The sequence below is a fragment of the Aquarana catesbeiana genome, linkage group LG07, assembly GCF_042186555.1.
Source record: "Aquarana catesbeiana isolate 2022-GZ linkage group LG07, ASM4218655v1, whole genome shotgun sequence".
NCBI classification, from domain to species: domain Eukaryota; kingdom Metazoa; phylum Chordata; class Amphibia; order Anura; family Ranidae; genus Aquarana; species Aquarana catesbeiana.
In genome coordinates, this window is record NC_133330.1 from 293,261,446 (window position 1) to 293,284,085 (window position 22,640).

Consider the following 22,640-nt stretch of genomic DNA (forward strand, 5'->3'; position numbering starts at 1 on the left):
CAGGAGATTGTCAGAGACTGCGGACATGGTACAGGAGATTGTCAGAGACTGGGGACATAGTACAGGAGATTGTCAGAGACTGGGGACATAGTACAGGAGATTGTCAGAGACTGCAGACACATTACAGGAGATGGTCAGAAACTGCAGACATAGTACAGGAGATGGTCAGAAACTGCAGACATAGTACAGGAGATGGTCAGAGACTGCGGACATGGTAGAGGAGACACTAGAATATGATAAAGTTTGTTACTGTTTGAAAATTCAACCAGATATGAAATTTTATCAGAGCGGCACTCCTGTCAAGCTAAACACATTGACTGGCTAACATATGAACTTAACCATATGCAATCAATAAATACACTATTTAATACACAGGCACAATGGCCAAGGAATAAATAGTAGAATGATAATAGTAGTCTGTAATGAGTTAGATTGGTGTACCTAAAGAAGTCTGCTGGCGAGTGCACCTTTCACCACAATCCTCCACATGTGCTTCACAAACCCCGTTGGGGTTCAAACTCACCGGACTGATGATAAAAATGAGCCTCAAACAACCACGATATCCTGCCTCGTACACCAATACATGATGTGGAGGATTGTGGTGAAAGGTGCACTCGCCAGCAGATTTCTTTAGGTGCACCAATCTAACTCATTACAGACTTTTTTCTCTCCATCATTCACTCTATTATCACTATTTATTCCTTGGTCATTGTGCCTGTGTATTAAATATTGTATTTATTGATTGCATATGGTTAGGTACATATGTTAGCCAGTCAATGTGTTTAGCTTGACAGGAGCGCCGCTCTGATAAAATTTCATATCTGGTTGAATTTTTAAACAGTAACAAACTTTATCATATTCTAGTATTTACTTTGTTTTTAGGGGGCCGCTGATTAAACACATAGGTGTTTTTTATTCATTTTAAATATTTGTTGTTTAAATTTAAATTTGTATTGTCTATATCAGGGGTCCTCAAACCTTTTAGACAGGGGGCCAGTTCACGGTCCCTCAGACTGTTGGGGGGCCACACTATAGTTTAAAAAAAATATGAACTAATTCCTATGCACACATCTTTTTTGTAGTGCAAAAGAATAAAAGAATGAATAATAAATAATAATATATATAGGGGATGGACAGGGGGACAGAGGGATGGATAGGGGGACAGTGGGATGGACAGAGGGGTGGACAGGGGGACAGAGGGGTGGACAGGGGGACAGAGGGGGGGGGCAGTGGGATGGACAGAGCGGTGGACAGGGGGACAGAGGGGGGGGGGGGCAGTGGGATGGACAGGGGGACAGTGGGATGGACAGAGGGGTGGACAGGGGGACAGTGGGGGGACAGTGGGGTGGACAGGGGGACAGTGGGGTGGGATGGACACAGGGGTGGACAGGGGGACAGAGGGACAGAGGGGATGGACAGGGGGACAGAGGGGATGGACAGTGGGGTGGGCAGGGGGACAGTGGGGTGGACAGGGGGACAGTGGGGGCGACAGTGGGGTGGACAGGGGGACAGTGGGGTGGGATGGACAGGGGGACAGAGGGGATGGACAGGGGGACAGAGCGGATGGACAGTGGGGTGGGCAGGGGGACAGTGGGGTGGGCAGGGGGACAGTGGGGTGGGCAGGGGGACAGTGGGGTGGACAGGGGGACAGTGGGATGGACAGGGGGACAGTGGGATGGACAGGGGGACAGTGGGATGGACAGGGGGACAGTGGGATGGACAGGGGGACAGTGGGATGGACAGGGGGACAGTGGGATGGACAGGGGGACAGTGGGATGGACAGGGGGACAGTGGGATGGACAGGTGGACGGGGGGGGGGGGCAGTGGGATGGACAGAGGGGTGGACAGGGGGACAGAGGGGTGGACAGGGGGACAGAGGGGGGGGGGCAGTGGGATGGACAGGGGGACAGTGGGATGGACAGTGGGGTGGACAGGGGGACAGTGGGGTGGACAGGGGGACAGTGGGGTGGACAGGGGGACAGTGGGGTGGACAGGGGGACAGTGGGGTGGACAGGGGGACAGTGGGGGCGACAGTGGGGTGGACAGGGGGACAGTGGGGTAGGATGGACACAGGGGTGGACAGGGGGACAGAGGGGATGGACAGGGGGACAGAGGGGATGGACAGGGGGACAGAGGGGATGGACAGTGGGGTGGGCAGGGGGACAGTGAGGTGGACAGGGGGACAGTGGGGGCGACAGTGGGGTGGACAGGGGGACAGTGGGGTGGGATGGACACAGGGGTGGACAGGGGGACAGAGGGGATGGACAGGGGGACAGAGGGGATGGACAGGGGGACAGAGGGGATGGACAGTGGGGTGGGCAGGGGGACAGTGGGGTGGGCAGGGGGACAGTGGGGTGGACAGGGGGACAGTGGGGTGGACAGGGGGACAGTGGGGTGGACAGGGGGACAGTGGGGTGGGATGGACACAGGGGTGGACAGGGGGACAGAGGGGATGGACAGGGGGACAGAGGGGATGGACAGGGGGACAGAGGGGATGGACAGGGGGACAGAGGGGATGGACAGTGGGGTGGGCAGGGGGACAGTGGGGTGGACAGGGGGACAGTGGGGGCGACAGTGGGGTGGACAGGGGGACAGTGGGGTGGGATGGACACAGGGGATGGACAGGGGGACAGAGGAGATGGACAGGGGGACAGAGCGGATGGACAGTGGGGTGGGCAGGGGGACAGTGGGGTGGGCAGGGGGACAGTGGGGTGGGCAGGGGGACAGTGGGGTGGACAGTGGGATGGACAGGGGGACAGTGGGATGGACAGGGGGACAGTGGGATGGACAGGGGGACAGTGGGATGGACAGGGGGACAGTGGGATGGACAGGGGGACAGAGGGATGGACAGGTGGACGGGGGGGGGACAGTGGGATGGACAGAGGGGTGGACAGGGGGACAGAGGGGTGGACAGGGGGACGGGGGGGGGGGGGGCAGTGGGATGGACAGGGGGACAGTGGGATGGACAGAGGGGTGGACAGGGGGACAGAGGGGTGGACAGGGGGACAGTGGGGTGGACAGGGGGACAGTGGGGTGGACAGGGGGACAGTGGGGTGGACAGGGAGACAGTGGGGGCGACAGTGGGGTGGACAGGGGGACAGTGGGGTAGGATGGACACAGGGGTGGACAGGGGGACAGAGGGGATGGACAGGGGGACAGAGGGGATGGACAGTGGGACAGAGGGGATGGACAGTGGGGTGGGCAGGGGGACAGTGGGGTGGGCAGGGGGACAGTGGGGTGGACAGTGGGGTGGACAGGGGGACAGTGGGGTGGACAGGGGGACAGTGGGGTGGGATGGACACAGGGGTGGACAGGGGGACAGAGGGGATGGACAGGGGGACAGAGGGGATGGACAGGGGGACAGAGGGGATGGACAGGGGGACAGAGGGGATGGACAGGGGGACAGAGGGGATGGACAGTGGGGTGGGCAGGGGGACAGTGGGGTGGACAGGGGGACAGTGGGGGCGACAGTGGGGTGGACAGGGGGACAGTGGGGTGGGATGGACACAGGGGATGGACAGGGGGACAGAGGAGATGGACAGGGGGACAGAGCGGATGGACAGTGGGGTGGGCAGGGGGACAGTGGGGTGGGCAGGGGGACAGTGGGGTGGGCAGGGGGACAGTGGGGTGGACAGTGGGATGGACAGGGGGACAGTGGGATGGACAGGGGGACAGTGGGATGGACAGGGGGACAGTGGGATGGACAGGGGGACAGAGGGATGGACAGGTGGACGGGGGGGGGACAGTGGGATGGACAGAGGGGTGGACAGGGGGACAGAGGGGTGGACAGGGGGACGGGGGGGGGGGGCAGTGGGATGGACAGGGGGACAGTGGGATGGACAGAGGGGTGGACAGGGGGACAGAGGGGTGGACAGGGGGACAGTGGGGTGGACAGGGGGACAGTGGGGTGGACAGGGGGACAGTGGGGTGGACAGGGAGACAGTGGGGGCGACAGTGGGGTGGACAGGGGGACAGTGGGGTAGGATGGACACAGGGGTGGACAGGGGGACAGAGGGGATGGACAGGGGGACAGAGGGGATGGACAGTGGGGTGGGCAGGGGGACAGTGAGGTGGACAGGGGGACAGTGGGGGCGACAGTGGGGTGGGATGGACACAGGGGTGGACAGGGGGACAGAGGGGATGGACAGGGGGACAGAGGGGATGGACAGGGGGACAGAGGGGATGGACAGTGGGGTGGGCAGGGGGACAGTGGGGTGGGCAGGGGGACAGTGGGGTGGACAGGGGGACAGTGGGGTGGACAGGGGGACAGTGGGGTGGACAGGGGGACAGTGGGATGGACAGGGGGACAGTGGGATGGACAGGGGGACAGTGGGATGGACAGGGGGACGGGGGGGGACAGTGGGATGGACAGAGGGGTGGACAGGGGGACAGAGGGGTGGACAGGGGGACAGAGGGGGGGACAGGGGGACAGAGGGGGGGACAGTGGGGTGGACAGGGGGACAGTGGGATGGACAGTGGGGTGGACAGGGGGACAGAGGGTTGGACAGGGGGACAGTGGGATGGACAGTGGGGTGGACAGGGGGACAGTGGGATGGACAGCGGGGTGGACAGGGGGACAGCGGGGTGGACGGGTGGACAGTGGGGTGGGATGGACAGAGGGGATGGACAGGGGGACAGAGGGGATGGACAGGGGGACAGAGGGGATGGACAGGGGGACAGAGGGGATGGACAGGGGGACAGAGGGGATGGACAGGGGGACAGAGGGGTGGACAGGGGGACAGAGGGGTGGACAGGGGGACAGAGGGGTGGACAGGGGGACAGTGGGGTGGACAGGGGGACAGTGGGATGGACAGAGGGGTGGACAGGGGGACAGAGGGGTGGACAGGGGGACAGTGGGGTGGACAGGGGGACAGTGGGGTGGACAGGGGGACAGTGGGGTGGACAGGGGGACAGTGGGGTGGACAGGGGGACAGTGGGGTGGACAGGGGGACAGTGGGATGGACAGAGGGGTGGACAGGGGGACAGAGGGGTGGACAGGGGGACAGAGGGGTGGACAGGGGGACAGAGGGGTGGACAGGGGGACAGAGGGGGGGACAGGGGGACAGAGGGGGGGACAGTGGGGTGGACAGGGGGACAGTGGGATGGACAGAGGGGTGGACAGGGGAACAGAGGGGTGGACAGGGGAACAGAGGGGTGGACAGGGGAACAGAGGGGTGGACAGGGGGACAGTGGGGTGGACAGGGGGACAGTGGGGTGGACAGGGGGACAGTGGGGTGGACAGGGGGAGGGACAGAGGGGTGGACAGGGGGACAGAGGGGTGGACAGGGGGACAGAGGGATGGACATGGGGACAGAGGGATGGACATGGGGACAGAGGGGGCGACAGGGGGACAGTGGGATGGACAGTGGGGTGAACAGGGGGACAGTGGGGTGGACAGGGGGACAGTGGGGTGGACAGGGGGACAGTGTGATGGACAGTGTGATGGACAGTGTGATGGACAGTGTGATGGACAGTGTGATGGACAGTGTGATGGACAGTGTGGTGGACAGTGTGGTGGACAGAGGGACAGTGGGATAGTGGGATGGACAGGGGTCCTCACTTGTTAGTAGGCTGTTGCCTGAAGCCTCCGCTCTCACTGTCACTCTTCGCGCCTCCTGTCTCGCTGTCACCCTCCGCGCGGGACTGTGCTGGAAACTACACTTCCCAGCATGCAGTGCGGCACACGGAGCCCTCCATTACTGGGGTGGGGGAGGCGGCTTGAGTGGAGTGGATATGCTCCCTGCCGAAGCAGAGTGGACCTGCCCAAGCCGAGCCGAGCCTGGCCTGTCGGGAATCTGGCCCTGGGTGGGGTGGGCCGGATAAATGTCCTCGGCGGGCCGCATGTGGCCCGCGGGCCGTAGTTTGAGGACCCCTGGCCTATATGATCCAAACTAGAAACCCATAGCGCTGAGATAGGAGGGAAGTAAGGGATGGTTTTAGATATTTTTCTTTTTGTAATATAGTAGAGGAGACGGTCAGGGAATGCAGACTTAGTACATGAGACGGTCAGACTGCAGACAATACTACAAGAGATCAACGCAGCCTCACCAGTTCCCCTCATGCAGCCTGCCAGTGCTCATCATATGCAGCTTGCCTGTGTCTGGATGCAGCCTCACCCGTGCCTGGATCAGAGCAGCATCTCCGTGTGTCCTGGAGCTGTGAATTGAATTGCCCGGGCGGCTGCAGTAACAATGTTCCACCTCCTGTAATCACGTCACGCTGATTCAGTGTCCAGCCATTGGATCAGTGTGCCGTCTGTCACAGGAGGCGGGACATTGTTACTGCAGCCGCATTTAGCAATTTCTGTTTGTCAAGTGCAATTCCAATGCAAACTTACAAATCACAGCTGTGCCCAAGCCGGTTGTTAAAGCGGGGTTCCACCCAAATTTTGAACAATATCTGTATGTATTCGCTTCCTTGCCTAGATGCTGACATGCCGTTTAAAAAAATTTAAATCCTCGTAATTACCTTTTATTTTTCTATTCTTCTTTGCACTTCCTGGTTCTCCTCCCGTGGGAGTAGGCGTGTTTCTAGCCTCTCCCAGACTCCTGGGAGCTAGTCTCAGGCTTCCCAGGATGCCACTGAGCATGTGCGGGAACGAGCGGTGAATGCTGGGAGCACAGCATTCATCACATCCAGGAAATAAATGCTTGTGGGCTTCAAATGCCCACAATGAAGATGGAAACCGCCTGCAGTGAATAATATAAGTTATTCTTTCCGACGAAATCTGACACAGGCGCACATATTACACACAATATGTGAGTATGTAATGCTGAGAAGAAAAGTTTGTGAATGAACTCAAAAAAAAAAAAAAAAAAAACGATAGATAGGTGGACCCCCGCTTTAAGGAGCAGGTCCGCCAGGACATCAACTGTCCCTTCAGAGTGGAGAGGAATAACATATTTACATAACGTATAACACATGGATATATAACAAAAAAAAAATCATTGTGAACACTAGGAGGTGGTTATCCATACGATCTGCCACTTGGATCATAATGTGGGACAATAAAACCCAAGATTTCGAGGTTGAGACCACCTTAAATCGTAATCCCAGCAAGCAGGTCCACCAGGTAGGAAAGCCCACGTCCCCCCGCACTGTTTTTCTTCCGAATTTTTAATTGCTGGCATTCTTTTGTTTACATTTCAGCTGTCAGCGGGGAATACCGCTAACAGCTGATGAATCATCGGTTGTTAAGGATGCATCTTTAACAACCAACTTGGGCTCAGCTCTGATTTCTTAAAGTTTGCATTGGAATTGCACCTGACAGAAATCGCGCTGTGAATGCGCACCTAAATCACACTCGAAAACAGGTGGAATTCAACCGCAGCATTGTCAACTGGGACGAAGGTATCAGTACTGGTATCGGAGCATTTGCACGAGTACAAGCACTCGTGCAAATGCTTGGCATCGATACTGGTATTGGTGTAGCATTAATCCCAGGCATAGAAATACATTTGTAATTTTACGCTGTGTGCCCAAGTATATATGGCCCAAGGCAGTACAGTTAGATATTAAAAGAAAATATACATTTTTTATTTTTAATTGTTTGCCTTTTGTAGACCTTTTATAAGTGTCCATTTTACCCAATGAAATGCTTTTTTTTTCTCTAAATTTGTAGACACAACTGTCATTAGTTTCTATAGAATGTTGGCATAGACCCAGAGTTCACCGTGGTCTACAGTTCCCCCATGTCAACAAACATAGTTTGAACATTTCCCTTTATATACAATGCATAGGTCATGATCCTGTATATCCATATGGGAATAAGCTAAGTAATAAATACTGTTTGTGCGGAGGTTCATCTCTTTAATGCTGTCCATTTTGAGATGTACATTGCTGTAGTTGCAGAATTGTGTTTCAATTGAATTGCAGGTGCTGTTACAGCTTAGTAGAGATTGTGCTTTTGTATGTCTGGGTTTCTATTTCTGGTATAATTGGCTTGATGGAAGAAGTCCCATGAATTTGCAGATGTATTAAATTTCCAAAGCTTTTGCTGCAGTTCTTGTCTATGCAATAGACCATTGCATATAACAAGAATACATTATTGCTGCTTTATATTTTGATTATGAGATCTTATAATTTCAAATAGCCTCGGCCTTGTTTCTGTACATAGTTCCCTTTGGTTTGTGGATCAATGTAACTTGTGTTTTTTAAAGGGCCTGTTATGTTGGGCACATTTAATTCATCATTTTGATGAATGTTATAAAACAAGCCAGTATTTTTTTATTGGACAAAAATATTTGCGTTTCTACATTTCTATAAAAAATATGGAAATTGCTTCGGCATAGTCTATCTTTAATACAATTTTATTATAAAATGTTATATTATACGCACAAAAGTGCTTGACAAACATGCATATAATTTAAAAGAAGAGACCTGCTGGATCCATTGGATACTGAGAGTGACCAGCTGTTGAATCCTTTCAGCAACCCATAGTCACATATCTCATAATGTCCATGCTCTTTCTGTTTTATAGTATATCTACAAGGATTCCCCAGTCTAGAGAGAGCTGCAAGGTCTTAGACAGCGCAGAGGCTTAGTGGTTACCATTTCTGGCTGAAGCATAGGGGTCTTTTATTATGATTATACAGGATTTATATAGCGCCAACAGTTTGTGAAGCACCTTACAATGTTAGGGCAGACAGTACAGTTACAATACAATTCAATACAGGAGGAATCGGAGGGCCCTACTCGTTTGGAGCTTACAATCTAAGAGGGAGGGTCAAGTGATACAAAAGGTAGTAACTGTGGGGATGAGATGATGAAGAAATTGAAAATACAGTTGTTAGGTGGAGGCAGAACAGGCTTCTCTGAAAAAAAAAAAAGTTTTCAGGGATCGCCTAAACGTGGATAGAGTTGGAGATAGACAGATTGGGGTAGGGAATTCCAAAGGATGGGAGAGGCTTGGAAGAAGTCCTGGAGGTGAGTATGGGAGGAGGTGATGAGGGAGCTAGAGAGCAGGAGGCCTTAAGAGGAATGAAGAGGGCATTTGGTTGGTATTTTGAGACTAGGTTAGTGATGTAGCTGGGGACCGAGTTGTGGATGGCTTTGTATTTTGAGTTTAATTTGTTGGATGAGTGGCAGCCAATGGGGGGATTGGCAGAGAGGGGTAGCAGAAGCTGAGCAGTTTGTAAGGTAGATGAGTCTGACAGCAGCATTCATGATAGACTGAGGGGGAGATAACCTATTTAAAGGTAAGCCAATGAGGATGGAGTTGCAGTAGACGAGGAGAGAGATGACCAGAGAGTGAATTAGGAGCTTTTTGGTGTCATTGGTTAGGAAGGGGCGTATTTTGGAGATGTTGCGGAGGTTGAGGTGGCAAACTTTGCAAAGTGATTGGATGTGGGGCTGAAAGAACAGTTCAGAGTCCAGGATAACACCTAGCACCCTGGTATGTGGGTATGGGTAAGTCAGGGCAAGAGGCACGTGGGGGAGGAAATATTATGAGCTTGGTTCTTCAGTCCAAATCCAAGTTGGGACACTATCCGCATGGATTTAGCATGTTCCTACCTATGTTTGTAGATTGATTGGCCCTTGTATTATTGTGTGTATTCATGCATGTGAGATGGCGACCTTCGAGGGGTAATCTATTTGGGGACAGGGACTGATGTTCATGTACAGTATGCATAGCACTGCACAGATTATCGGCGGTATATAAATGCTTATAATTAATGGTAAATAAATATTATTTATTCCCATGGAAATATTGGAGTGACCTCTGGAGAGAAGTATTTGAACAGCAGAATGTTATCCTTTCATCATTTGATTTGTGACAGTTTACATCTATTCATTACTATGTCATTCCACAGAAAGATTTGACCTGACTCTCAGCTGAAAGTCAAGCCCTGGTTTTCTTTTTATCTCTGCAGCATTCCTCATTAAAGTACACTGCAATCAAAATGAAAATAGTGTATTTCTACACAACTTTGTTTAAAGCGGTATTCAACCCAAAACCAAAAATGTAATATATTGCAACTTACCGATCCTTAATTGTGGTGGCTGTATTCGTTGTATTTCCCCCCCCCCCCCTCTGTTTTCACCTGGTGATCAGGTCAGAAACACACCACCTGTATTAACCTCCCTGGCGGTATGATTATTTCGGATTTTGGGCGCTGAAAGCGGTACAATTATTTTGCATGGAAATTTGGCGTTTTATATTGTAGGTCTGTAAATCTTAACAATAACACACTTAAATCTGTCCAAACCAGAGTCTAGTAGATATCCCGGGTATGATAAAGTTTGAAACACAAAAACATAAATTATAATATAATAAATAAAAATAAATAATTAAAAAAAAAAATAGTAATAAAATAAATTTCCCCACAATTCACTATCGCTCAATTCTGCAAGTGTTCTAATTTACTATCGCTGTTTTCTAGCTGGTCTAAAGCCACTTTTGACGTAAAGGGACACTTTTTGGTTGCTATGGACAATCTCCAGTTTCCAGGCAGAAAGAACAGTGTATATAATATAAAACTGCATGCAGGGCATGGGCCAAAGCCCGGGGGACAAAAGGGATGTGAAATCATTTCATACAGTACTGTAATCTGTAAGATTACAGTACTGTATGTGTTATGATTTTTACTATTTTTTGAATTTGCCGCCAGGCTCCGCCCCCGTGCGTCGCGCCGCTCGCAGGGAATGGAGCCTGGCACGGAGAGGCTTCGGAGGAGGACGGAGCCCTCGGACACTGCGGGTGACATCGCAGGATCCCGGGGACAAGGTAAGTAAAGCCGCCCCAGGATCCTGCAATGCGATCCCGAGTGTGGCTCGGGGTTACCGCTAATGGTACTGAATTTTAACCCCGAGCCACACTCGGGAATACCGCCAGGGATGCTACATTACCTCCACTCTGGATGAAGGAGAACAGGGGCACAACAGATAGCAGCATTGTCGGTCTGGGGGAAGGGGAGTGTTTGGTGTACTAGCAGATTTAGATACACTAACAAATTGAAGCCAGACTCCAGCTCACACTGCAGTTACACAAGCAGTAACTGCAACATTTTTTCTTTTGGGATAAAGGTTTTACATGAATAAATAAAAGCAGATCATTGTAAGCATCCCTGTCAGTGGTAAATGGTTTGTCTCAACACACTTAATTGCTACATCTGCAGGAGAGCTTGTTGTGTTGAAAAAACTTACTGGCTAGATCACCAGGTGAAAAGTGTCAAAAAAAAAAAAAAAAGAAAACAAATGCAGTCACATCTAAGATTTGGTAAGGAGCTGCAATACAATACATTAGGGATGCACCAATATCATTTATTTTACAGCGAGTACGAGTACTTTTTTTATTTTTAGTACTTGCCGATCCCAATTACCAATACCTGTCGGTAACTGTTTTGTTTGCACTTCAGCTGTCAGCAATGGTACAAAGGATTGGAAAGTTATTTACAAATTTTAAATTCATTTTTTTTAATTATTACTTTGCGCTTTTTTCAATGTGATACGTGTAAATATATGTTAAAGGTGTAAAAATAACGAGCAAAGCAAACAAAAACAAAAAAAAAGTTTTATTTAATTAATAGTTTAGTTTATAAAATAGAAGTGAAAAAAAAAAATCAGCAGGAAAATATTTAAATGGAGAAGGAGAATAAAGCGTTACATTTACATAGCAGGTAAGTTCACCCCTTTGATCTGTAAATGAATAAACAGAAAATTAAACAATGTTTCTTTTAATTTTTCATTTTTAGTGGCTGAGAAATGTTTTTGCTAAACATTGTCAAGCTGCTTTTTTTTTTTTTTTTTTTTTTTTTTTTTTTTTTTTTTTTTTATTGACAGCTCCAATACTTGCTTAACAATTGTCAAAGGGGATTCCTACTGACAGCTGAATGAGTCATTGTTTGTTAAGGACGCAGTGGCCCCGCTCCTTAAAGTGATTGTAAAGTCTCTGTTTTTTTTTTCTATGAAAATATCAAACTTCTCATACTTACCTGCTCTGTGCAGTGGTTTTGCACAGGGCAGCCCCGAACCTCCTTTTCTTGGGTCTGTGGCTGGAGCTCCTGGCCTCTCCCTCATTTTGAGTTCCCCCACAGCAAGCAGCTTGCTATGGGGGCGGTTGAGCTGCAGCTCCGTGTATACATTCAAACACAGAGCTGAGGTTCGCCCCCCCCCTTCTCCTGATTGGCTAACTGAGTTTGATGGCTAACTGAGCGAATGGCGCCACTGCTGTGTCTCAGCCAATCAGGAGGGAGAGTCACGGACAGCCAAGGCACTCGTGGACATCGCTGGATAGAGATGGGGCTCAGGTATGTATTAGGGGGGTGAGGGGCTGCTGTTCACAGAAGGCTTTTTATCACTGACAACAGAAAGAAACAAGCCTGAAAGTATCAGTTTCAGGTATCGGAGCAATTGCACAAGTACCACTACTCGTGTAAATGCTTAGTATCGGTGCAACCCTATAATAAATATTTACTTTTGAGTTTAATACCCCTATAAGTTGTGAAGGGAATGGGGAAGATGTGGAACCACTGTCAGGTTTTTATTGTCTCTGGCCTTGCTGGGGAGATTGTTGCCCGGGCAGAAAGTGAAGGGAAATCCAACATTTTACAGCTGTGCCTGAAGCAGGAGGTGAAGTGAATTCCTCCTATGGGTACACCTGTCAAAGATGAAATTCACCTTACTTAGTTTTCCTCCCACTTCCTGTTATGTCTCCAGGACAGGGGAAATCTCAGACCACACAAATATATAACATGGGTTTTCAATCCTCCCTTTTTTATCCAACACGAAATAAAAGGCTTTAAGCTACAGATGTATTTTAAGCCTTGAGATGCCTTCAGAAAGCATAGCCTAAGGCTGGCCATACACTACACAATTTTCTTGTTCAATTTTCTTTAGATTTACCTTCAACTATGTAGTGCAAGGGCCTACCTGACTGCATACACATTCAAAATGTTTAGGTTTGACCTCATATTATATGGTTTTGGTAAATCTAAAGGAAAATTGAATAAGAAAATTGTATAATGTATGGCCAGCCTAACTGCTCAGTAATTCAGTTTGTAAATCACTTATTGGTGTAGTTCACCAGTCAACCCCCCCCCCCCCCCCCCAATGCATAGCATCATTCCCCAATCTGGTGGTCTTGGAACCCCAGCTTATGATGTAGGAGAGGAATTCCCAAACACCTACTGCTGTGTTATTTTAAATGGCATCCAACACACTTCCACAATGTACCTGCACTGCAATGCACCGCAACAGTGTTTCTTTGTGTGTACCAGCATGCCATCCCTGTACAGCAGCTCTCAGAGTGGAAGAGAAAGAAGCAGTACAAGAGGCCCATCAATTTGTGGAAATATTTTTAGGAAAATAAAATACTGTAATCTAATTTAAAACTGCAGCATTAAAGCCTGCTAATTAATTCACGAGAAACCTGAGAAATTAGCTTATCACTGTGCTGCTTTTATTTTCACTGTCCAGTCAGAGGCTGGGTCTAGGGTCCAGGACAATCTGGGTTCAGAGGAATTAGGTTGAATGATGCAGGCCATCAGACTTTTATGCTAGCCATAAACAGGTTTGAATCCCGGCCGGTCCCTGCAGAACCTAGTATGGGCAGGCTGATTGTACCCAAGTCGATCCACTGATCGACTTTGGTACAACCAGCATGTTGGACTTTTGGGATGTGATTATTGCTAGCGACTATAGCCACTAGCAATAATCACTGTGTTCTGTCGGACAGGAAGACTCCCCGTGCCCCCCATCCCCCACCGGAAGAAAACATTAGCTCAGTGGGAGGGATTCCCCTATGATAGCAGGAAAGCAAATTGTATCATCTATGGCCTGCCGATTTGAACCGTGTATGGGCAGGCTGAATGTACCAAACTGATCGATCAACTTAGGTACTACCAGCATACTGAGATTATCACTAGCGGCTGGTATAGCCTCTAACAATAAAAATAGAAATTTGCTCCAGGTATGACCGACCTAAGAACATATAATGGCAGTAAAAAAGGCACTACAGTGGACAGATCCAAATTGAAGGTGATTATTGCAGCATAAGCGCTTTTTTATTTATTTAATTTTATCTTTTAATGAGCTTTTAGTTTTTGTATAATTATTTATGACTGGGGTTGTGCCCTAAAGTGGCATGTGTGGGTCAAAGAACATTGATGAGGTATTCATAGAAATGATGATGTTATCACAAAGGGAATGGTTAAAAGATCTATGTATTTCTCTGGACTTGCCATGGGGTTTACTGCCAGCCAAACAGCTAATGATTAGAATTAGATGACGTGTCGCCCTTGGCAGTATTTTGGCAAAATTTGTCAGGACTGTGTAGGCTTCGGCTGTTTTGTAATGCTTGCAGTGATGTCAATCGAAGCTGACATAAACCCTCTCTGTGCCACTGTAGCCAAGTTAAAATAATAAAAATCATTCTTGGTTTTAGGAAATTAGAAAACTATAGTTTAATTTAAAACAGCAGCATTAAAAAACAGTCGTCGTGAAATTTGTGGTCACTTTAGAAATCTCAATGAAATACTTTGTGTATTGCTTTACTAAGGATTTTTTTTTTCTAGTTGAGGATGGAATTTGGAAAGGTTAGAACCTGCCGGGTATCTGTGTTTGCTGTTGGTGAGCTTCCCCCATTTCCTGTCTGATAAATCTGTGTTACCAGAACGGGAAATGAGGGGCCATCTCTCAGTGGTGGCCATACATGGAACACACAGATCAAACCATTCTTCATAGAATCAGACAATATGGTCCAATCCATGAATTATGGGTAAGACACATATTGTGTCATTGATCAATTTTGCGTAAAACAGATTAATTTCATTGTTGGTATTCTGAGTGGATCTGTGTATGATCACAATAGCAATTCTTCCCTGCTGTATCCAAAACTAGAAAGAAAATATAGGTATAGATACACTTTAAGACAAAGTGTAATAGCAAAGATGTCATCGTAAGTGTGTTGTTGCTGATGTCTAATTGGTCGATGCCTATGACTACTTTTACACAGTATAAAGAACAAGGGGGGTGCAGGGCTAAAAATATATGTGTACCCTAGATGGATGTCCAGGGATTGTATACAGACTATAAAGTGCTAAATGCATATATAATCAAGGGAAATACTAGAAGTGAAACAATAATATTGTGAAACATTCAAAACACTATAACACATTCAAGGAGTAATCCTGGTAATAAAATAAAACATTCTGAATGGTGTAACAACCCAGACAAGATGTGCGGACTCTAAACAGCCAAATAAATTTCACATATAATGACCTATGTGAAAACACTTTTAAAATCAGGAGAAGTGAGTGGAAACATAAAAGTCACTTGAATATAACAGAGTTCAAAATGTCATCTTCAATCATTTAAACATGATCGCAGGGTATTTGAAATTCATGGGATGTAATAATAAAGCTGATTCGAGCGGAGTGATATTCGCACACGACACCCAGAAATGTGCCTCCAACACCAGGGGAAAGGGATGGGTACTCTTACCCTAAGCTGTGGACACACGCGTCAGCAGCGGTGGGTCAAACAGGCATGGACGGCAGTCAGGAACTCGATCTCCAACCCGAACTCCTACGAATGGACTGGCATGTTCATACACCTGCATCCATCAAGCCAAAGGTGACATGAAAACCTGGACTTCAATGGCAGTGTTCCTGGTATATGTAGTACTCCTCACATCCTGGAAGCAGCATGGATTATATGAAAAAAATAAGGCCTCCACATAGTGCAGATAAATCCCACATTTAAAAATGTTTTTAAGTAAAAAAATATAAAAGAAAGTACAAACATCGCTTCCAATGTGTACAAGTGGTGATCACAAAACAGATAAAAATAAGTGCGGTGTGCAGAGCTAAGCAGGCTATGTACCCAAGTAAGTACATAGCCTGCTTAACTCTGCACACCGCGCTTATTTTTATCTGTTTTGTGATCACCACTTGTACACATTGGAAGCGATGTTTGTACTTTTTTTTTTTTATATTATACATTTTTAAATGTTGGATTTATCTGCACTATGTGGAGGCCTTCTTTTTTTCCATATGATCCATGCTGCTTCCCGGATGTGAGGAGTACTACATATACCAGGAACACTGCCATTGAAGTCTAGGTTTTCATGTCACCTTTGGCTTGATGGACGCCGGTGTATGCACATGCCAGTCCATTCATAGGAGTTCGGGTTGGAGATCGCGCTCCTGACTGCCATGCAAGCCTGTTTGACCCACCGCCGCTGACACGTGTGTCCACAGCTTAGGGTAAGAGTACCCATCCCTTTCCCCTGGTGTTGGAGGCACATTTCTGGGTGTCGTGTGCGAATATCACTCCGCTCGATTCAGCTTTATTATTACATCCCATGAATTTCAAACACCCTGCGATCACGTTTAGGGGATTGAAGATGACATTTTGAACTCTATTATATTCAAGTGACTTTTATGTTGCCACTCACTTCTTCTGATTTTAAAGTTTTTTCATATAGCTCATTATATGTGAAATTTCTCTGGCTGTTTTAGGTCAGCATATCTTGTCTGGGTTGTTACACCATTCAGAATGTTTTATTTAATTGCCAGGATTACTCCTTGAATGTATATGCATTTAGCACAGCACATAGCACTGTGTTATAGTATTCTGAATATTTCACAATAGTATTGTTTCACTTCCAGTATATCCCTTTATTATTTATGCATTTAGCACTTTACACAGCACTTTATAGTCTGTATATAATCCCCGGACATCCATCTGGGGTACACTTATATATTTTTAGCACTGCATCCCCCTTGTTCTTTATATTTTATTGCAATTAGTCTTATTGCTGATGCTGGCAGCTGTTTGATATTAGTAGAGCAATTTTTCTCCCTCATTATTTTTTACTTTAACACAGTGTTCTTGAATTGCCATAATCTATTACCAGTAAAATAACGTGCTTGGCTTGTAGCTGCCATAATTGTGTTCATGTTCCTGTTTAGAATTAATAACTGCACATAGAATATTTATTGCTGGTCAGATGCAATTGTAGCGTAAAAGCCCAATTCACCATTGTGATAAACACTGGGGAGATTTTATCAAGTCACAGCAGGGAGGTTCATTGTGTACGGTGTAGAGTAATTCAAATGCTCCATTCAATACCTGCCAACACGTTTAATTCTTTTATTTTTCATAATCCTGCAAATCAATGAACATCACTGTGTTTCCGGTCTGATTTAAGCTCCACCTGTCTGATGCTATGTGTGCTGAGCTGACAGCCAGGCTTGTGCAGAGTTAAGTGCACAGCTTGCTGTCCGCTGCCTCCCCTCCCACCTGACTCCTCAGCACTGTGCATTAGCCCATTCCTCCTTAGCAACAGTGAGATCATCACAGAGTCTTTCATTGATTTCTCACTCTCCTCCTCCAGCTTTTCCCATTTTACCCTGGCCGTTCTCCCACGATGAGGTGCTGGTTTTAGTGCTACCTAGGCCGGTGTCTCTCCAGGCTTTCTAACGGCTTGTTATAAAAAGGAGCAATGTATTTAAAGTGGGACTCCGGCCTGGGTGGCTGGATTAGCATGCCTGCCGTGACTGATGTGTTCAGATATTCCTGTATGGTTTGCTGGTCTTCTAGGGAGAAGACGAACGTGGAGCAAGAACTGAATGAGAAGGAGGAAGCAGTGAAGAAGAGGACCAACGAGGTTCAGGTAAGGCAAAGTGTTGCTTGCATGTGACATCCGCAGCTGTCTGCTGCTGTTATCATAGGAATGTACACTGTAGGAATGTAGGGGAGGTATATGTCCAAACATAGGGAGCAGTAGTTAAAGGATCTCCCATTGTATTAAAGATGATTTGGTTTTTGGTAAAGGCTAGTGCAGTGGTTACCTTGGGGTGATGCAGACTAGAATACTGCAATCACTGAGCAGCAAATGATATCACCTGTGATGTATGTCAGTCATCCTGCAAACCTGGCCTGTTAGTGGGTCCTGAGGACAGGAGTTGAGAATCATTGAGCTTATTGAGTTGAATTGTAAACTGATTATCTTTTTTCTCCCAGGCATATTCCAGTAAGATCTCTTAGATTGAGTTTTTAAGTCATCTTTATTGGTCTACAGCAATTATGAGGAGGTCTCATGCTCCCCATTGACATTCAATTTCTAGTAATCTGTGGGGTAACGCAGCAGGAAGAATGAGACATTCTGCTGCGCCAGTAGTAGTGAAACCATCTCTATTGCAGCAGAAGATATGAGACTGCTTCCACAAAAGAAAAAGTGGCATTTTTTGGCCACTGGAGACAACATGGGAATCTCTCTGCCTTGGTAGCATGTCTGACCTCCTCTGCTTGTAGAAAAGAGAAGAGTGAAACTCCTTGTTGCAGCATGAGAGGCAAGATTTCCATTGATGCAACAGTAAAAAAAGATACTGAAAAGTAGTGGGAACAGAGGTAGGCGCTCCAGCAGTGAGACCGGGATGAGGGATACAAGATAGGTAATACATACTATACCAAAAATCTGGAAATTAGTTTTGTCTGGGCGGACCTCTTAAAATATATTTAAACACAGTCACTAAAATCTCATAAGCTTTTAACATGTTAAAGTAATTTCAAAGTCATTGTTAAATTTGCATTAAAATAATAACTGGCGATTCTGCCATGAAGATCCTTGTGCAGGCACTTCCTGTTATAGGGTGATCGTGCCCTTTCCATGTCTCCCAGTTTTTCTCCTGCATTGTCAACCTGTCCCTTCATCAACCAAAGGAAACTTTTATCTCCCAATGAACACTACAAGCATTTGTGCTGATGAATATTGTAATGGAGTGCCAGATCAAAGGATAAGAGTCCGATATAATTTATTCGTTTGTCCTACAAAAAGAGAGACTCCCTCTTTATGAGGTCTTCATTATTCAAATACTTGAATTCAAAATAGAGCTTTAATGTATGAACCTGTGCAGGGAAGCTAAGTGTTGGATCAGCAGAGAAAAGCTCAGTATTCACGGGCCGAATGTTGGGCGACATCGGCCAGTTCAATAGAAACTGGCCGACATTCAGCCCGTTTGTATGAAAGGTGTCCTTTCGGCTGGCTTTTCTCGAAGGGTCTCCTGGTCAGTGCTCTCAGCCAATGGATTGAACGAAGAAAAAAAAATAGTAGTGTGTACTAGGCTTTACTAGCCAACAGAATCCGTGTGAGCAATCAAGATAGGACTTATGTTGATTGCTCATGCAGATACTGCTGGCCAGTAAGTTTGGGTACACACGTAAAGTTTTATTTTGTTCAACCCAGCGGGCTCAACAAAAAAAAAAACCTGTGAGGTCGCCGTACTAACGAAGCAATGTTAGTGCAGCGGTTTTACCCGATGTACCTTTGTGTTCTGACGGGGGGATTGTCTCCCCGCTAGAACACACTGATCAGTGCTGGCAGCTATTGGCTGCCAGTGCTGATCGGATGCTGGTTCTCCAGCATGTCCCTTCAACAAAACTGGTCATTAGGATGGCTTCTGTTGGAAGGATAACTGTACACACTGACCAAATGTCGGCCGGTTGCTGTTGAACTGGAAGATACCGGCCGCTATTCAGTCCATGTGTATTTAGCTTTACTCTCCTGATCCAGAATTTAGCTTTACTCTCCTGATCCAGAATTTAGCTTCCCTACAGAGATTCACACAGGAAAGCTCTATTTTGAGTCCATTCAAGGTTTTCAATTTTAACTGAAGCCCTGATGAAGGGGGAGTGTCTCTGACCCCTGAAACACATTGGCGGTGTTTTTTTAGTACAGAATAACAAATTGAAAAGGACAAATGTATATATTAGAAAAGTTTATGAATTGAATCCAAAGGAATTAGGTGAAAGTCCAATGACGAAGTGATATCCATCAAAGATACGGGGTGTAGTGTGGAACATCAACCATAAGTGAATCCAACAAATGAATAAGATAGGATACCCTTACCAGAGCAGTTGGACCTGGATGTCAGCGACACCGAATCATAAAGGCTTGTATACACGGATAGATGGTTCTTTCAGATAAATACAGGAACCCGAAGTCTCCAGGGATGTCTTCCAACGAACTCCGGGATCTCGACCAACCTGGAAAGGTAGTTCATCCAAAACGCACGCCACGACCACTCTCATCCAAATGGTTGTATATAAAAAAAGGAGAGAGAGGGGGGCTCCAAATGGTGCAGGTCAAAAAGGTGGGTTTATTAAAACCAACATACAAAATCAAATAAAATAAAACAAAAGTGATCACAATTGATAAAAGCAATGTGGGGAGCTATGAACCTTGCCCGATGCGTTTCGTCCTAATGGGGCATCTTCGTAGATGCCCCTGTAGATGTCCCATTAGGACGAAACGCGTCAGACAAGGTTCATCGCTCCCCACATTGCTTTTATCAATTGTGATCACTTTTGTTTTGTTTTATTCGATTTTGTATGTTGGTTTTAATAAACCCACCTTTTTGACCTGTACCATTTGGAGCCCCCCTCTCTCTCCTTTTTTATATACAACCATTTGGATGAGAGTGGTTGTTGCATGCGTTTTGGATGAACTACCTTTCCAGGTTGGTCGAGATCCCGGAGTTCGTTGGAAGACATCCCTGGAGACTTCGGGTTCCTGTATTCATCTGAAAGAACCATCTATCCGTGTATACAAGCCTTTATGATTCGGTGTCGCTGACATCCGGGTCCAACTGCTCTGGTAAGGGTATCCTATCTTATTCATTTGTTGGATTCACATATGGTTGATGTTCCACACTACACCCCGTATCTTTGATGGATATCACTTCGTCATTGGACTTTCACCTAATCCCTTTGGATTCAAGTCATAAACTTTTCTAATTTATATACATTTGTCCTTTTCAATATGTTGGACTTTTGAACTTTGTGTGCACCTTTTCTTGGTACACATATTTTGCTAGCGCTACACCTTTCTTATTTGAATTTTTGTCACATTCTTTTGTAGCTGCTGTTTATTTAGTCACATTTATTTTAATCGTTTTTTGATATTTTGCGAAGTATCAGTTTATTTCACAGAATAACAAATTAACTTGGACTCCTTTATTTTTTTGGTCTGGTGCTCCTCCCATTTCTGCATGTTTTTTCTTGTAACTTTATTGGGTACTCACTGGAGGGGGTAGCATTGTCTGTTTTCATCAGCCGCTCTTCAAATTTTTTTTTTCCCCCCTCGCTACATTGTATAACTCACATCAAAGTCCCAGCACCTCTTGGATGATTTTTCTTCTTTGGAGCATATTGTAAAGGTCCACTGTTAAAACTATAGGGTAACCTGCCCTGAGAAATAATAGGCAGCAGTTGCTGGAGCAAGTGCATGTATACAGGAAATGGCTGCAGCAACACAATTAACACAATTAAAAATGGCTGAAACTGTTTTTTTTTTTTACTGTTATTTTAATGTTTTTAATGGTGGTTGTTTATATACAATGAATTAGTAAACTAAGGGGCCAATTAATACCAGACCATATAGCGCTCTCTGCTAGACACCACAATGTTACTTTACACTGCTGCCTGCACTTTACACTTAATTTATAAAATACAGGCTGCGTTGTGGAGACTGTAGTGTCCCATGGAATTTTTTCTGCTTTACGCTGCAGAGAGAACTCTGTGATTGGAGGAGAGTCTGGTCACATGACTTTGAGGGCCCATTCACAGTATTGCATTGCAGAAACACATTTTGAATGGCTTCGTGCGATGCAGCACAGCTCAAAATGCATTCAGGTGGAGTGTACTGCCAGAAATGGTGCGAATAAGCTGCCTTCACTCAATGCATGTTAATGCACTGGATAAAGCCCATGTACTATACATCGCAATAGTGGTAATGGGCTTCTTTTTATCCTTTCGTGTCAATAGCACTCTTTTTCTTTGGAATTTCAAAGCACAATGCACCTTTTTAAAGTACCCCGCTGTGCTTAATAAACGTTCTGTATGTATTTTTTATATCAAAGCAGTGGTATTTCTTCGGTACCTTGTTACCAAAAGTTGCCACCAAGGGAAGGGTTTCAGTTAATTTGCAGGGATTTCCTCTCACCTTCTGTTTAGCTATGGGACAGGAAGTGAAAGAAAATCGCTGCAATGGGGCACAGATAAGGGAAAAAAAATCTGAGGGGGATACACTTCTTTTGCTCTATCCAAAATGAAAAAAACATTTTTGCTTATAGTTCTACTTGTGTCCTTTGGTCCTGAGTTTCCTGCCCATTGCAAACTGATAAGTATTTTCTCTGCAGTGGTCTTTAGAAGTGGCTTGGTGATCTCCTTCTGCAAGTTCTATAGCCTCTATCCTCATGGATTATGACACTCAATGGCAATTTTGATGGTTTAGGCCTTGAGAACGTTCAGCTGCCCTAGCAATGATTTAAGTATAGGTGAAGGAACTATAACTTTTTGGGTACAAGAATGTTAAATTGCTAACTGGCTCCTATGAGAAAAGACTTAATGTTCAATTTTGATTGTGCAGTCTTTGCAACTAGATCCCAAACTGGGTCCTACAATTAAATTAAACAAAGCCTAACCTTTTTTTTTTCTCAAAAAAGTTTTATTAAATTTTACAGAAATACAGGGGTTAAGCAGTATATATATATCAATATACAGAACACAAGAATCAGAAAGGCAGAGACATTTTTAAAGGCTGAGTAACCTAACACAAAAATAACAGGAATATGTGTCGCAGCGTTAGAAGTGTGAGGAGTCACAAGCTTAGATAAGAACTGTAACCATTAGTTGCA

At 46.3% G+C, this 22,640-nt stretch overlaps 1 protein-coding gene across 6 annotated transcripts in view; it reads left to right on the forward strand.

The window, feature by feature from the left end:
• The window catches only part of EPS15 (epidermal growth factor receptor pathway substrate 15), a 226,143-nt gene that overhangs the window by 140,766 nt on the left and 62,737 nt on the right, over window positions 1-22,640 (forward strand). For all 6 annotated transcript variants that reach the window (XM_073593554.1, XM_073593549.1, XM_073593550.1 and 3 more), the window contains one exon: window positions 17,545-17,617. In XM_073593554.1, the coding sequence (XP_073449655.1) occupies window positions 17,545-17,617 (73 nt within the window). The remainder of the gene's footprint in view (window positions 1-17,544; window positions 17,618-22,640) is intronic.